Genomic DNA, 17382 nt, shown 5'->3' on the forward strand with positions numbered 1-17382 from the left:
TTTAGCATTCACTGTTCCTAAAAATCAAAGGTGACATCAATTTAATGTGATCAGTACAGCATAATGATATTAAGACTCAGCATGTAGAAGCACCATAGTTAGAGAGAGGGCATAGGCTTTTGATTCAAATAGATGTGAATCTTAGTACCATGTGTTATTTTGCTTTCTTATTAACAAATGCTTTTTATAGTGCTTATTATTTAAATGCTTTATATATATTCATTTATTTCTCACAAGAATCTCATGAAATAGGTCCTGCAATTATTATTTCTATTTTATATACAAGTAAACTGAAACAAGGAGGTTGGTTAATTCATCCTAGGTAGCAAAGCTATTGTGAGGCAGAGCTGAGATCTGTGTCTGCTAGGTCTGGTTCCAGGTGGGCTCTAGCTACTAAACTATGCAGCCTGTCCAAATTTACTGTGAGTCAGGCTATCACAATGCCCGACTCACAGTAAATTCTTTACAAAAGTTAGTTTCCTTTTGATCATAATGGTGCTCAGGTGACGAGGACATATGCCAGCAGGCATGAAGGGGCTACATCAACTGACAAAAATCCCGTGCCATTTGGACTCCACGCAAGGGGGTTTTTGTCTCTTTAGTGTATTACCATCCTTCCCATATGAGTGGGGTTTCCAAGAAAACTAGAAAAGATCAAACTATTTTAATATATTCAAATACACACACACAATTTCCTTCCATTGAATCATTAAAATGCTGTTACACTGGGCTGAGGCACAGGTAGACAATTGCCAGCCAATTTCATTCATTCGGATCTTCTGGCTGTCCTTTGACAAATCCCAGCACACCAATTACATTTCCTATTACAACTAGTGTGGTTCACAGTGCATGAACTTGTTCCGGTTCTCCCTCTTCTCTGATCATCTCAGAAGCACTTCTCTCCCAGTGCAGTTGCTGCACTTCCTCCTTTAGTACATCATTCAGGGAGGAATGGTGTGAAACACTCTCCAAATATAGCTCGCATCTCCGTGTGCTCCTGGCGCACGCCTGCTTCAGACCTGGAGGGCACACTGGGTTAGACCTGTTGCAGAATAAATTCCATGTCCATTGACAGCTACACAAGGGTTCTTAGATTAAGAACTGGTGTGTCATTGATGACGAGAGCACACTTAGGAACAGAATTGTACAGGCAAAAGAGCTAGGGTGATTTCTTCTTCCACCTCTGATGGAGCAGATTAAAACAGAATAAACCTCCCACTAACCACAACAACAAAAGGTGAATGAAGGAAAAAATCAAACAAAGAGCTATTTAAAGATCATGAGAGAAATCAGGCAAAAAGGACACAAGTGGTCTAGATCCTAGAAAAAAGGAAAATGCACTTTTTAGCAAGTCCTACATTTGCTGGGGTTTTTTGGCCTCAGGGAATTTGCCAATATGGGTCTCAACCCACAGTGAGCAAATGGAAAGCACCAGCCTGGGCTTGCTGCAGTCTCACTGGGATAGAGAGAAAGAAATTGGCGTTCAAGGCTACCAAAGTTGCCAGAATTTGAGAAACCAAGGTCCAGGATTAAAGGGAACAACAGAGTAGGAGAACATTGTCCATACAATTTCCTCTTGAGACCTTTGATGAGCTCAGCTGCTCATTGTCAGGACAAGATGCTTTGAAACCAGTCAGAAAAGGACTGGTTAAGAGGCCAACAAGCTAACCAGCTATGTCGGCAACCCCAGAGTACTTACTAGAGGTCAAAAACTGCTGCTCAGGCTCCATCAAGAAGGAGGTTATCCGGTAAATATATACTCAGAAGGGCCATGCCTTAGGAGTAAGGACAGACCAGGAACCCAGGATCAGCGAAAACTTTTTGGGTTCACTTGCCAAGGTCATGTGGCAGCACAGTTCAGATGCAAGTGAGGGTGACATAAACCTCTCCACCTCCCAGTGCCTTGTCATCTAGCAACTCGGTGACACACAAGGTTGGACTGTGCCCTGGTATTCATGGGCTTCCGGCCATGCAGCAGTCGGACACTGGACACCGGGCCTGAGCATCTCTGCTGGACAGTTTTGGGTGAGGTGACGAGCTGGGGAGCCTATCGGCATCCACCATGTGGGGGCACACTGGCCATTCGCAATAGCCACCGAGCTTGATTTTTCAGTCGTCTTCTCTTCCCGTGGCAGACGACTGGGGAAAAGTCTCTCCTTCTGTGCATAAGCTAAGACATCCTTTCTGAAAATCAATCACCTCTTTGGGTTCCAGGCATACATTTGGAATTCATCCCCTTGTTCGTTAGGGGTGCTCAGCAGTCCAGGCAGAGATCATGACAGCTGGGCCTCGGCTGGCGATAAGAAAGATGTTGAGATGTAGCCCGACTGCAAGTAGATTTCTTTTGGCACCCTTCTGTCGCTTCACGTCTCCCCAAGCAGGTGACTCACTCAGGGTTCAGACTCAGATCAGCTGTGTACCAGAATCTGGTTTATGACCACCACCCTGGGCTGCCTCCCAAACTGGGTGAGGACAACCAAGAGAAGTGGCATGGGGTGCCCCCTACTTGGTAAAAGTACCAAGGTAGCTCTACTTCTTAGGCCAGAGTCTACAATCAAAATAATGAACACATCGATAAACTTTCACCCCAACTTAATTTAAATGGCTGATCATGAATTGAATGCTTCGAGGTTCTTCTTGCTATGCGTTCACAGCCACTCCGATGGAGAATGTTGTGAGGCTCAGCACACAGGTGGAAACCCAAAGGCTTAGGTTAAATTCTTTCTTCTTGAGCTTTCCAAGCCCTCTCTGTCCAGCAACACCCCCAGCCATGGGCAGCCCCTGTCCCCTCTCTGCTCACGTCCCAGAATGGTGGCATCTCACGCTCACCAACCACATGGCTTCAGACTTCTCCCTTTGTTGAAAGGGATAAATGTTAGAAGGAAGGGGATTAATACTAATCATGTCTGACACTTTACCATGCTCTTTTTCACGGTTTCACATGGGTTTGTATGCTTTCTTGTACTTGCTTTGTTTGCTATTTGTCTTCTTGCTGGTCTCAAAATCCGGTTATTATTCGTGAACCTCTAATTCCATCTAGAGGTAATGCTTAATTGCACATACCACCATAGTTTTAACCACTATAGTTAAGATATTAAAATGTTTTCTCGTGTAAGACTTCAATGTTAAAGGAAAAGGATTAAGTTATTTCTTTAAATACTTACTAAAGAATGATAGAACATAAGAACCTACGGAAGACTTTTGCTCCATCCAGTGGGTGGGTGCCAACCATGGCTGGACATGAGAATCATCTGAAGCATCCCCTCCCAACAGCAAACCAACTCCATCAGAATCTCCGGGCATCTGTAATAATCAAACTTCCTGATTCTAATGTGAGCACAGGTGGAAAGTCACAGATCTAAACCAAGACCAGCACCCCCCCCCAATGCCTGTTGTCACATTAAAGAAAAGATGACCTAAAGGGGGAAGTGTCTTGCCAACGGTAAAGCCAATCTGGGGTAGAACCCCAGCCGAAACCGTGTTCAATTTGCATTTAACACCCCAAGAGGAGAACCCCAGAGGAACGGGTGGCAGGGAAAGGGGGGTCTCACCCACTGTAATTCTGATCACTGAGGCTTCACATCTTCTGAGCCTCCACCTGTGTTTTGCCCCAGCTGCCAAACTAGTTTATCATGGAGCAAAGGGATGCAGGAAAGCCAGGCGAGGACTGCAGCAGCACTGTCAGCAGGACCCCAAACTGCCCGCTGTCCCTTCTCCTTCAAGGGAGAGCAGGACTAGTTAGTGTGTGAGCAGAGAGCTGGAGACCTCACTGAACGGGCTGTACAAACACCTGCTCTCCAGCCACGCAGGAAGAGCCTTTGACTCACTATGGCCATAGCCAGGAACTTGACTTAAGGAAGTGATCATGGATATGCACTCCTGATTAGGTACATAAGGGTGTAAGTACAGCAGCATTGCTTATGTAGAGGAAGAGTGGAAACATCATAGAAATATCGTGGAAACATCAAGGAAATTTCAAAATATAACATTAATTAAAAAAAAAACAGATTTACTTCATAAAAATGAGACTCAGAGACATGGACAAGAATGTAATGGTAACAGGGAGTGGGGTGGAGGGGTGGGGAAGGGGTGAGGAAGGAGAAGGAGGGAGTGGGGGGAGGGTAGGGGCACAAAGGAAACCAGATAGAAGGTGACGGAGGACGATTTGACTTTGAGTGAAGGGTATGCAGCATAATCAAAAGTCAAAATAATCTGGAGATGTTTTCTCGGAACATATGTACCCTGATTTATCAATGTCACTGCATTAAAATTAATAAAAATAAGATAAAATAAATAAATAAATAAATAAAAATTCAGGCCCTGACTGGTTGGCTCAGTGGTAGTGTCACATGGTGTGTGGAAGTGCTGGATTCAATTCCCAGTCAGGGCACACAGGAGAAGTAACTGTTTCTCCACCCTTCCCACTTTCTCCTTCTCTCTCTCTCCCGCTCCCACAGTCACAGCTCGAGTGGTTTAAGCAAGTTAGTCCTGGGCACTGAGGGTGGCTTCATGGCCTTGCCTCAGGTGCTGAAATAGCTCAGTAGCCGAGCAACGGAGCAGTTGCCCCAGATGGGCAGAGCATCAGCCTGTAGGGGACTTCTCTGATGGATCCTGGTCAGGGTGCATGCGGGAGTCTATCTCTCTGCCACCCTGCCTTTTTGCCTCTCACTTAATAAAATAATATAATAATAATAATAAAACTACTAAAACATATGTGTAACACATTCCCAATATAGTAAAAGTAAATATATATATCCACAGAAAGAAAAATACTATACAGAGGGTCCTCGGGTTATGACACAGTTCTTTTTCTATGACAGTGACATGTCCCAAATTTTGGTGTAAGTTGAAACATACCCTAGCCTAACATAAATGGGACACTTGCATTTTTAACAATCCAAAATGGCGTAGGTAAGCGTACTGGGGGTCACCCACTCCCTCACTCCTGTCCATATTACTGTGTATTCTTCTGCCGCCCACAACCAAACTAGTTCGCCTATTAATCTGTAAGTACAATGCTAGCAGCATAAGCTGAAACACTCATGTCTCAATTTTTTAAAGTTTTTATGGGAGTGAGCATCGTAAACTTGAAACATCATATGTCGAGACTGTCGTAACCAGAGGACCCCCTGTAATTGAGTTATTGATGGTTATTACCTTCCTCTTTCTTTTTAAATGTTCCCATATTTTTAAAATTTTCTATGAGGCATATTTTTTTCATTTAAAAAGATACATATATATAGATGCATCTATCTGTCTATCTATGCTTCAGGACAATCAGCACATGCACAGAATTGCATTTGCTTATAACTTTTGATGCCCTGTATCTTCCTGCTTATTACTTAATATGTCCTTTTACTCTTAGACCATGAAGATGAACCAAGTACCCACTTCATGCCGCATTCTACAAGATGGCGAAACATTTTTATGGGAGACTCAAACTAGAACCTCCCTGTCAAAATCTAAGAAAAAAACTTTTAGCGTCATAGAATATTTTTTCATGAAACTAGAGACTAACATATTAACAGAGTCCATCTTTCCTGTCTCCAGATTATTTAACAGATCTTAACAATAAATATTTACAGAGCACATTCCATGCAGGAGGGACCTGTCTAGGCTTTGGGAACTTAACCATGAACAACAAGAGCAACAACAAAAATGTCTACAAGCTCTGCTCCTTGTGGAGCTGACACTCGGGTGGGAGGAGACATGGTAAGCACGGTAAATACGAAGCAGGGAGAGAGGCAGCATGTGCTGGGGGTAGGGTGTGGGGGACCCTGCCGTCCTCAGCAGATCAGCCAGGGAGTGCCTTAGTGACAGGTCACATTAGAGAAGGGACCTGCTAGAGGCAGAGGCAGCCAGTTTTGTGGGTATCGGAGGAAGAAGGTTCCAGCATCTCCTTTATAAGTAAAAGGGGAAACACCTTTTTTCTTCCACTACTCTTTGGATCACTTGAAAGACATTCCTGATATGAGTGCAGTCCGTTCATGGCTACAGAATGACCAGACAATATCTTCTGTAGAAAGTGATGACTGCAGAAAATATATATTTAACGAGGAAAAAAAGGCATTTTGTGTATGCATAATGGCACCTCTGAAGAACTTCAAATCTTCACCTTTTCAATATGCTTACGTGGATTATGTGTGCAAAAAACCACCTATGATGGAGAGGTACCAGACTGAATTGGTTAAGTAACAAAATATTTCCTGGATTTTACCTAATATATGTACTCATTATATACCTGGAAAGGACAGGAATAAACCATACATTTAATATAAAAATATATCTAATTTTAAAAAGTCTCTATTATGAAATACATGTCCATACATTGAATATGAGAAAAACGAACAATACAATACATAAGTTTCAATTTTATGATAAACGATGCTTCTTTATACTGTAAAAAATTTTCTAAATATCACTATACTATAGAATAATCAAGATAATTAAAAAAATAACAGTAATAAATTTATAACCAATGTTTTTGAAGCAGTAAAAAAATTAACTTTTTTCTCTTATAATATAAAAAAGAACTAGATCTAACCCTAACCATTATTATTTTAACTTCAATCTATAAAGCACACTTATTCTATCATATGTTAAACTGCAAAGTGATTAACCCAGAATGTTTAAATTTTTTTAAAATTATATTATACCTATAGACAAGGTTTCTATTGAACAGAGCCACCATATTTGCAGCTTTAAAAAGAGAAAAACCACACAGCACAAGGTTGCCTTAATTTTCTGGGTTTTATGTTAACAATAAAATCCTCAAGAGCTACGATAACCTGAATAGGACTTGAATTTCATTTTAAATTCAAAATCAGCCTCTCTCAACTTACATTATCTTATACACAGAATTCAGCATCACTTCAGTCAGTAATAAGTGAAGATCTTCCTTAGAGTATATACAAGGTAAAACATCTCTTTTGGGGAGAAACTGAAGAGTTTCAGGGGCTAAAAGTATACCAAATTCTTTACACACTATAGCTTCATGTCTGGAAATATAACAATAATGGCTACACTTCCTCTTTTCAAAAATTGAACCTGGTTTCTAATAAATTAACCTTTCATCAGAAGCATAATCAGCCTGACCGGGCGGTGGCGCAGTGACTAGAGCACTGACCTGGGAAGCTGAGGACGGAGGCTCAAAGCCTGAGGTCGCTGGCTTGAGTGTGGGACCATAGACATGACCCCATGGTCACCAGCTTGAGCCCAAAGGTCAATGGCTTGAGCAAGGGGTCACTGGCTCAGCTGGAGCCCTCCCTACCCATCAAAGCACATATGAGAAAGCAATCAATGAACAGCTAAGGTGCCATAACTATGAGTTGATGCTTCTCATCTCTCTCCCTTTCTGTCTGTCAGTCTCTGTCTGTCCCCTACTCTTCCCTTCCCGCCCCACTAAAAAAAAAAAAGGCAGCATAATCATTTTTTCTAAAAAAAGCTAGAAGAGCATGACCAGGCAGTGGCGCAGTGGATAGAGCGTCAGACTGGGATGTAGAGGACCCGGGTTTGAGACCCCGAGGTCTCCAGCTTGAGCATGGGCTCATCTGGTTTGAGCAAAGCTCACCAGCTTGAGCCCAAGGTTGCTGGCTCAAGCAAGGGGTCACTCAGTCTGCTGTAGCCCCCCAGTCAAGGCACATATGAGAAATCCATCGATGAACAACTATGGAGCCACAACGAAGAACTGATGTTTCGCATCTCTCTCCCTTTCTGTTTGTCCTATCTGTCCCTCTCTCTGTCTCTGCCACAAAAAAATAAAATAAAAAGAACTAAAAAAATAAATTTAAAAAGCTAGAAGAATGAGTTATGATGTCTCAGGCTCCCTCTAAACCTTTCCAAGATGGTCATACAGTTTCCTGTTTGAGTTCTTAGGAATAGAAGCATCGGGGGACACGAGGACCACAGAACAGAAAGTAGGAGATGGACTTCCTTCCCAGTCCCCACACATGTATGCTATGACCTACACTGAGTACACACGGCACACAGTCTCTTGAAATGCCCAGGCCATATTAAATTACACTGTCAATAATGTTGTTTAACACTGACACTGAATTATGGCTTTTAATAACCGACCCTGGAATTCCTGGCTGTTGGCTCTCTATCCTCAGGTACAGAGAGAGACAAGTGATGAGGTACAGCTTAGCGCTGAATAAATAAATAAAAACAAAGGGGGTGGGTAGATGAGATTGTTTCGGCCTGGGAGATAAAGGTGGAATGATAGCTTTTTGTAAGCACTGTAAGAGAAAAATGACGTGAACCCTGAGGCTCTTAACCATCTATGACAGAGCGCCGTGGGCTCCCAGGCTGGGGAAAGCCCTTCTGTATCACCCACGGGAACCTGGTGCGTGAATCCTGCGTTCACTGAGGACAATTACTGTACCTATCTCAGCACAGTCGTGAAGATTCAATGACTGAATGAACATTAAGTGCCTATGCCATGCCTGACAGAGTAAGCAGGACATGAGCAACGCTATTACTACCCAAAGAGGGGCTAAAATACACTGAGAAACAGAGTCAAGGCAAACATATTACTTACGGGAAAATGTAAAAAACAAAACTATTCTAAGAAAATGAGTCCTGCAAAAAAATATAATAATTACAGCAACTCGTTCTTTTATAGAAGCTAAGGCAAAGGTGAACTTCAACAATTGAAGTCATGGTCATAAATATAGCACAAACCTGGGAATTCAACTTTTAGTGCCCGCCTACACAGGCAAGAGTCTTAGTACATTTCCTATGTTCTCACCTCGTACCTTAGAGAAAGCCCTAGAATGCTGGGGATATACTCCATCCTGCCTGCTTCCTCGCCCAGGGCTGAGCACACTCTCTAGAGAGTTACTGCAATCTCCTCCCTCTCTCTCTAAATTCCTACCAGAGACCCAGTCTCTCGGAAAGTTCTTTCTAGATGACTAGATGTTTAGTTTCCTCCCTTCCCTTTACCTGTGGCTAGCAAGAGCTAAAAGGGTGTCAGACACACTCTAAAGGTGGGAAACAAACAAACAGAATACGCGCCATTTCTTCAGCATCGCATCTCAATCGCAAACCGCACCCGTACACGTGCAGATCCACCTCCCGTGTTTCTCATAGAGGTCCTTGTCGTGCTGAGAGGTCACTTAAACCAAGGTGGGTCATAAATGCCACTGGAGAATCCTTAAGTGTTCGGCACCCATCAGAGGGAGCCGGGACTGCAATCGCAGGAACCACTGAGGCTGGCACCACTGCTTTGCCCTCTGCAGCATGAGCAGGTAAACAGAGAGCTCTTTCCCACAGGCTGCCGGGACCCTAGCGAGCCTGGGCTGGATGATCCACGTGTGACTCCTGGGTGTCACCGCGTATAAGGGTTCCTATTGATTGATGGCTATGTCCCTGCTACAGATATAAACCCTGTGCCAACTCATTTAATTCACAAAACCACCAACTGAGGTCAATACTATTATCCCCCACTTCACAGGTGAGCAAACCGAAGCCCCAAGAGGCTGAGTAACTTTCCGAAAGACCCACAGTGAGAAAACAGTGGAGCCAGGGCACAAACTCACGTGGTCGGCTCTGGAGGCTACACTCCTTAATCGGGGTCTCAGGGCCTTTCCCTGCACGCTCACTCCTGGGGCTGCATTCTTAGAGCTTTGCACTCTGCTCTCCTGTCACTGCCTCCCCCTCACTTCCGCAAGGCAAACCGAGCCAGCAGCTCCCCAAAGCACTGAAGACACAGTCAGTCCTCACATTCCTTTGTAGGGGACACAAAAACATCTCTGGCCCCTGGGCTGCTTCCTCTTTTCTTTTCTCTGTTAATTGAAAGAGGCGGCGATTCTCTTTTCTCTGATAATCTCTTTCTCTCTTTCTTAGGACAGAAAAAGTCTATAAGCTGAAAGGATGGCTAACTAACTAACAATGGGAAAAAAGGGAGCCAAATGAAAAGCAGAGGAAGAATTGAGATCGTGTGAAAAAGTAACAATAGTCAGCAGGGAATTGCGAATTGAAATCACGTGGAGACACTGCTTCCCAACCACAGGCATGGTCAAAATCAAAAGGATAGACGACAAGGAATGTCGAGGAGGATGTGGAGAAACTGGAACCCCCCTGCTTTGCTGGTGGGAATGTGAGGTGGTACCCTTGCTGTGAAAAGCAACCTGGGAGTTCCTCAGAAGTTTAAACCAGAGAGTTGCCACGTGACCCCAGAGACTTCACTCCCAGATAGGTACCCCAGCAGAATGTCCACGCAAAATTTGCACAAGGATGTTCACAGAAGCATTATTCTTAATAATCAAAGAGTGAAAGCACTTAAATGCCCATTACCTGATGAATAAATAAAAAGTGATGTATATACACAAAGGAATATTATTTGGCAAAGAGGAATGTAGTACTGACACATTCTACAAAATTGATAGATCTTGAAAATATGTTAAATGCAAGAAGTCACACACACAAATACTCATATAGCACATGATTTCATTTATATGAAATGTCCAGAATAGGCAAACTAAATATACCACTGCTCACAAAAATTAGGGGTTATTTTATTGCTTTATATTCACTTTTAAAATATTCCCGAATTTTTGTGAGCAGTATATATATAGAGTGGATTAATGGTTAACTAGGGCTGGGAGATTGGTGAGTAATGACAAGTAGCTGATAATGGGCATGGTTTCTTTTTGGAATTGGTGGTGAGAATTGTACAGCTCTATCAGTATTGTAAAAGCCATTAAATTGTATACTTTAAATGAGTGAATTGTATGGTATGTGACTTGCTTGTCGATAAAGCTGTCATATTTTAAATAAGACTTAAAAATTGGTTGCAGAGTAGAAGCTCTAGTCTATCTCAGGAAAATCTGTGTCTTTGTGAATGACAAACCATAATTGCAGAAGTGGCAGAAACCCCAAATTATTAAAGCAGGAAAAGGAAAAAAATCAAAATGCAAGACTACATGGAAAGGTGAAGGGGAAATGGTTTCCATTCAATGGAATTCCAAGATATGTTGGGGTCATATCAATGTGTAGGCATCCCATGATGGGCTGTGTAACTCTAAATTCAGACCCTTTCCTCACCCGAAAGTATCGGTTCCAAAAACAAAGAACTTAGAGGAAAGGTGAGATTATTTTTTAAAAGCAAAGACTGATGTTAACTGTAGAGACTGAATTAAAAAGTTAACCAAGATAAGGATTCTCTTGTATGCTGCATTCCATGTTCACAAAATAAGAATACTTAATTAGCATCTAAAATGTACTTCCTAAAATGATTTTAGAAACCTGACTCAAATTTAACTAGCCAAATTAAAGCCTTCTGGAGCAAAATGCAAGACACTGACAGTCAGACCAATGCTGGCACTGTTTGAGATGCAGGCAGAAGAATCTGAGTGAAGGGAAGGGATTGCCAAGCAACTGGGTCATGTATCTACGGTACTTATAATGAGACTTTAGCAGAAATCAATGCGATCTCTGAGTAAAGTGAACACAAATCTCCTAGTGTGACAATATGTCAAATGATACTATGGAAGTTTCAGGGCTATTCTCAGGTACAGCATTAACAAAATTTTTTGAAACAGACTGAATAGTAGAGACTTCCCTTTATATTTTTAAGTCTGTAACTTTCCAACTATTACTCTTTTGCTCCCACAAGGTCCTAATCAGGAGTCATTTGCGTAGAAAATGAGCTTACTGCTTTTTTAAAAAAAACAGGCAAGCCATTAATTGATCCAATGTGTTGGCAGTTCTGGAGAACCTTTTCAGACAGGAACAAATGATGCCTCTTAGTTTGTGTTCAAAGAAGCCAAGTTTAAGATTTCATGCATATGCACAAAGAAACATTTAAGGAATTCCGCAAAGTCAGCCAATAATCTCCTTGGTGTTGAAAGGACACACACACACACAAAGATTGCCTTCACACTACCCTGCCAATTGAAGTTAAGATATTAAATATGTTTATTTAAAGATACTTTACATGACTTAAAGTACTTTTCCAAGGTTCTCCAATCCTGGAATATCAGTTTAAGTAATGCTCCTATGACTCAAGGTCAGAATCCAATCTTTTCCCCTACAAAAAACTGTTGAGCTCCAGAAAGTATATCATATGTCCTACCCACACTGTAGTAACTTTTCTAAGTTTCCTTCCTCTCCACCACTTTGGTAATTACACACTGCTTTTTCCTGTGTTAGAAGCATTGAACAGTCCCCACCACACCTGTTTGTGTAAAGTTGACAATTTCCTCTACTAAAACAGCTGGTGACGATTTCCAGAGGCAAACCAAGTGTATAATCCACTAATAGGTGACATGAGATCTTCGAATGAAAACTTGTTCCCAAAGAGTGCACTCCTCCTTATTCCCTGTCCCCCCTCCAATGTAGCCATGTAGCCAAAGCTTAGTCTTCCATTTCAGTCACATCACTGTTTATTAAAATCTGGCTTTTAAGAAAAGTAATTTTTAATTTATTTTTGCTTAGGCAACTCCAGTCAGAAAATGCACCTGTCATTTCTATTCCCTTCCTCTTCCTCTAGATATCACAGCCTCAACCCAGGAGCCCCTCTGTGGGAGCAGGTTGCTCGTCTCAGGCTTACAAGAACAAGCAGCAACCCTGGACTCCAGCAGTCAGCCAAATCCAGCAGCTTACGCTGACAAGCCTGGAGAAGACTTCTTGTTCTTCCTACCACGGAAGCTTGGCTTTGTCAGTCATAGGGTACATCACCAGTTTTAGAGCAGTAATCTATTTCTAGTCTTCCGGCACCCCTGCGATCATTAAGAAAAGCTTAGCCTCTCTATTCTGAAATCCTCTCATTCTCACAAGCAAACTTAACCTCCCCATCGAGCGAAGGACATTGCAACAACACAAAAGTAGCCATAACTTTATGGCCGCGATGGTCTTCTTGCCTTGGTGAGAATTGTTATTATTTACCATCGTGCCCGCCTGTCAGCTTCTCCGGTTGACAGCTTGGCAGAGCACAGGACATTTAATCTTATTTATGATGTGCGTCAAACCCGCCGGAGGGGCGGGGCTCCATCTCCCAGGAAGAACTGAAACCCGACTTAAGAAGCAAGTTTGCGGAGGTGAGCTGCTCACACCAGTAACCCTACCCAGCCTCTGATACACAAACGCCTGCATCAGGCGTATACCTGATGCACACAGCGAGCGCAGAGCTGAGTTATCAGATCTACCTGTTCCAAACAGGTGCGGGGCGTCACCAACCGAAAACAATATCTGAGTTCTACCCCCACACCGCCCCTTTCAGGTCCTCCTCAGAGAAGTCAAGTCACCTTACCAAACCCTCGTCCGAGCGGCACTAACCTAAACTGAACGCATTCACTAGTCCTGCAATACAGCCAGTTCTTTCTTCTCTGTAAGCCGCACAAAGTGACGCGCAGCAAAACTTAGTAGGTCCAGGGATAAGAAACGCATCTTTCGCAAAGCACAGACTTCCCAGAAAGGAGACAGGAGGCAGGCAGGCGCTGGATCCTTCTCAACGCCTCCATCCTCCCGGGTTCCCCTCCCGGGTTCCCCTCCCCCGCGCCTGCCCGGGCCGCTCACCTGGGTGGGACATAGTGATGGTCTCGTTGGTGTTGGCACCCACGTTGAAGATGACCACGGCGGAGGCGTTCTGTAGGAACGCGTTCCGGATCTTATCCTTGAACGTGCAGTTGCCCTTGGGAATGAGGGCTATCCAGTTCTTGCCGTGGGCCGGGGTGGCGAACTTGGTGTTGGGGTCGCAGGCCAGGCGGTCGTGGGCCGAGCTAGCCATGACCACCTCCCCGCGGGCGTCCTGCTTGGGTGAGTGCTCCCCGTAGCGCCCGCACTCGGTCTTCTCCGTGCGCAGCTCGGTGCCGCCGCCCGCCGCCCCAGGGTCCGGCGTGGGCTCGGCGTAGGTGATGTTCACGAAGGCGGTGTACCATTCCTCCTTCTCGGCCACGGTGAAGTCCAGGCAGAGCAGATGCACGAAACAAAAGGAAAGCAGCCATGTTGAGAGAGCCAGACTGCGGCACGCTTGGATGAGAGACATTGCCATCTTTATCCGCCGGGGCCCCCTCCCCGCCCCCCGCGCCCTCCTCCCGCCCCGTGCCTCTTCCCCCTCTCCGGCCAACCCGGGGCCGGCCGCCTCTCCTCCTCCGGCTCTGCTCACTCCCGAGCCCGGGGGGCCGCGGCCGGGACGCGCAGCCGCCGCGGGGACCAGATTCCGAGCGGGCGGGTGGCGCCGGCCCCTTCCCCTTTCAGCCGAGCAGCGGCGGTTGCATTTCGCTTCCCGGGCGCTGGAGGGGCGCAGGAGAAGGGGGCGCTCAGAGCTTGCGGAGGAGTCCAGCTGCCGGGCGTCCTGCTCCTTCGCCCGGCTTCTCCTTTTCTTGTAGGGGGGTGGCAGGGGGCCCGGGGGAGAGCGGGGTGGTGACTCTGCGCCCTTCAACCCCAGCGCAGGCGGTCGCGGCTGCTGGAAGCACGGGGTGCTGCCTAGGGTGTCCCAGCCGCCGCTCCTGCTGAGCGCCGGCCCCCTCGCGCTGCGGACGCTCCGCTCCTCGCTTCGCAGCCGGCCACGCCGGACACACTTGCCGAAGGAGAAGCCAGCTCCCGGGTAGAGTGCAAGCGGGCAGTGTGTCTGTATATGGGGTGTGTGTGTGTGTGTGTGTGTGTGTGTAATGTGTGCGTGCAAGGAGGAGCTTAGTGTGATGTCAAAGATTCGGGGCTTCGCTTGCCACGCTCCCTTGGTCTCTCCTTATGGGCAGCAGCGTCCCCTGCTGGGTCTCCAATTCAACCCAATCTGCGTTTTGGATCTGGTGGCGGCAAAAGGGGAAGCGACTCCTTGACCTATGCTTACAGGAACAACTTCCTGCTCCTTAAATGCAGGCAAATGTGTGTGCCTGTTGCAAACAACCTTCCCATTCGCAGGAGCAACTGCGGTGAGCTCCCAATGACTCATCCCAAGGGCCACAGATAGAGAGGTCCAATTGGTAGAGAGGTCCTTCCCACGCCTCGCTTGGAATATCTAGGGTAGTGACCATCAAATTTCAGCGTGCATCAGCATCACCTAGGGGTTGTTAAAGCTCAGGCTGATGGGTCCCGCCACCGAGTTTCCGATTTAGTACAGCTAGGGTAGGACAGCGGAATAGTGTCGGCCCTTCTGAGTTCCCAGGTGAGGCTGGATGCTGTTGGTCTAAGGACCACTCTGTTCAGTGAGTGTAGGAATGGGCTTCTTTCCTTCTGCCTGGAATGTGCAACATTCGTTTTCTTGTAGAATGAGTGTTTCCTAACATTACTAGTCAAGAAACTTGGGTGAGGTATTTATTCACCGTGTTTATTCTGGTTGTCAGGACTGTTAACAGAGGACTCACAGCGTCAATAGGCAAGGGAGGTTTGTTTGGGTTACTGTTGTTTGCAGTGTGTTCTCCGGTTGTGCAGAGAGATCGCAACCAGTCAGCAGAGAGTATATACCCTCTAGAGTAGTGTTCATAAAACTGTGACGCAGCACAATCCCTTCGTAATGAAGTGTTTGGTGACTAGCCTTTCACACCGACCGTTTCCCGGGCTTGAGATCTGTGTCACTGTCAAGTCTCTGAAACAATTTGCGTGATGGTTCACAATCGCTCAGATTGTACTTCTCACCTGGCACTTTTTCAGATTCAGGGGCCCAATTCGTGATGAAAACAAATGTGCACCTTTCTGCCAGGACCTTTGCAGCTTCCAGTTTCTGGTTAACGGCGCTTCACCCGCACTCTTCTTTTTCCTGCAGCAGTGTGAGCAGCTGGTGGCTATACCCAAATTAGAAGCAGGCACAAGAAGAACTGTGAAGAAGATTTTGTCTTTATGGTATTTGGTGTGCTGGATTTCTGTGTTTTCATTTTAGAAAATAGGCTTCTAGGTCATTGGGACAGAGCTTTTTTATAGTGCCTAATGCCACCAAGGGGAAAGTGACGACTGCTTGCTTCCTGAACCCCCAGAGAGCTGAGAGAGAAGCCCATTGGCTGCTCCTGCCCCTCCTCCCACAACTAAATTCTGTACACGAGCCTTAGCAAACCTAAGTGGTTCCCGAAAGCTTTCTATGTCTTAGCTGTTCTTCTCCAGCCACGACAGCTGGGGAGTCTGTGTGTATAAGAAAGCATGACCACCCTTACCCTGTCTTTCTCCTGGAAGTCAAAGGCTGAAGGGGTGGCAAGATCCAGAAGGTGGCATCCTGGGTGGGCAATCGATTAAATTCAAGGTCATTGGGAAGATAAGCAAAATATTGACTATACTGAGAGTCAGGTACGAAGACAGACTTTACAAATATGGGAAAAAAGAAAGCTATGAAGAACACTGGTGTTGTGTTAGATTAAAAATAAGTGAAAAATCGCCCTGGCCGGTTGGCTCAGTGGTAGAGCATCAGCCCAACGTGTGGATGTGCCGGGTTTGATTCCTGGTCAGGACACACAGGGAAGCACCTATCTGCTTATCACCTCTCCCCCCTCCCTCTCTCTTCTCCTCTCCTCCCCTCCTGCAGGCATGGCTCAATTAGAGTAAGTTGGCCCCACGGCGTTGAGGATGGTTCCATAGCCTCCACCTCAGGCACTGGAATGGCTCAGATTGTAACAGAGCAACGCCCCAGATGGGAAGAGCATCACTCCCTAGTGGGCTTGCTGGGTGGATCTTGGTTGAGGCACATGCAGGAGTCTATCTTTGCCTCCCCTCTTCTCACTAAAAAAATAAAATAAAATAAATAAAAGTAAAAAATAAAAATAAGTAAAAAGTCATTATATATACATGTATATCTACATATGTATATATGTATATCTATATATATATGTACATACATACACCATAGCTAGCTTCATTCAGAAGCTAGAAGCAGTGGATACATCAAGTGACACATCAAGTGGTCAGAGGATTTTGGTTTCTACGTGCCATTCTCTATTAAAAGGTACCAGGGCTGATTCCAGAGCTTGAAACCTCTTGTGGAAAAGTGCTCAAAGCCTGATAAGAACAAGCTAAAAGGAGACATTAGCCAGCCGGATGGAGCTAATTTTGGCTCCCACTGGCCAAATCTGGGGCAATTCAAGCATCAAAATAAATAATGATAGTAACTAATCCTAACCCATTGGATAAAATGGGAATCCATGCTAATCAGTGGGCAAATAAATAATAATGGAATAAATAAATAAATGGGGAGAAAGGAATAGCTCTTCCTTTTGGAAGAATGCTAACTAAGATTGATGGAAATAGAAAGTCACCATCTGGCAATGTTGGTTGATTCAGGCAGGAGTCCTCCATAGATGCTAAGCTGGGGGGTGGGTAGGTGGTGGGTGGATAGGTGCTTGATGTGAAACAGGATGTTAGCCTTGTCTTACAGTATCTTCTGAAAAGTAGTTATTGATGAAAAGGGGAAATAGTTAATTTATTGAAGTGAACACTGGAAGACACCAAACTGACCCAGTG

The 17382-nt window shown here is 45.0% G+C and overlaps 1 protein-coding gene across 2 annotated transcripts in view; it reads right to left on the bottom strand.

The window, feature by feature from the left end:
• Positions 1-14013, bottom strand: part of RNF150 (ring finger protein 150) — a 192587-nt gene extending 178574 nt beyond the window's left edge. For both annotated transcript variants that reach the window (XM_066385554.1, XM_066385544.1), the window contains exon 1: positions 13519-14013. In XM_066385554.1, the coding sequence (XP_066241651.1) occupies positions 13519-13993 (475 nt within the window). In that variant the 5' untranslated portion in view covers positions 13994-14013. The remainder of the gene's footprint in view (positions 1-13518) is intronic.
• Positions 14014-17382: the final 3369 nt, after the last annotated feature.

The sequence above is a fragment of the Saccopteryx leptura genome, chromosome 1 (genome assembly GCF_036850995.1).
Source record: "Saccopteryx leptura isolate mSacLep1 chromosome 1, mSacLep1_pri_phased_curated, whole genome shotgun sequence".
Taxonomy (NCBI): domain Eukaryota; kingdom Metazoa; phylum Chordata; class Mammalia; order Chiroptera; family Emballonuridae; genus Saccopteryx; species Saccopteryx leptura.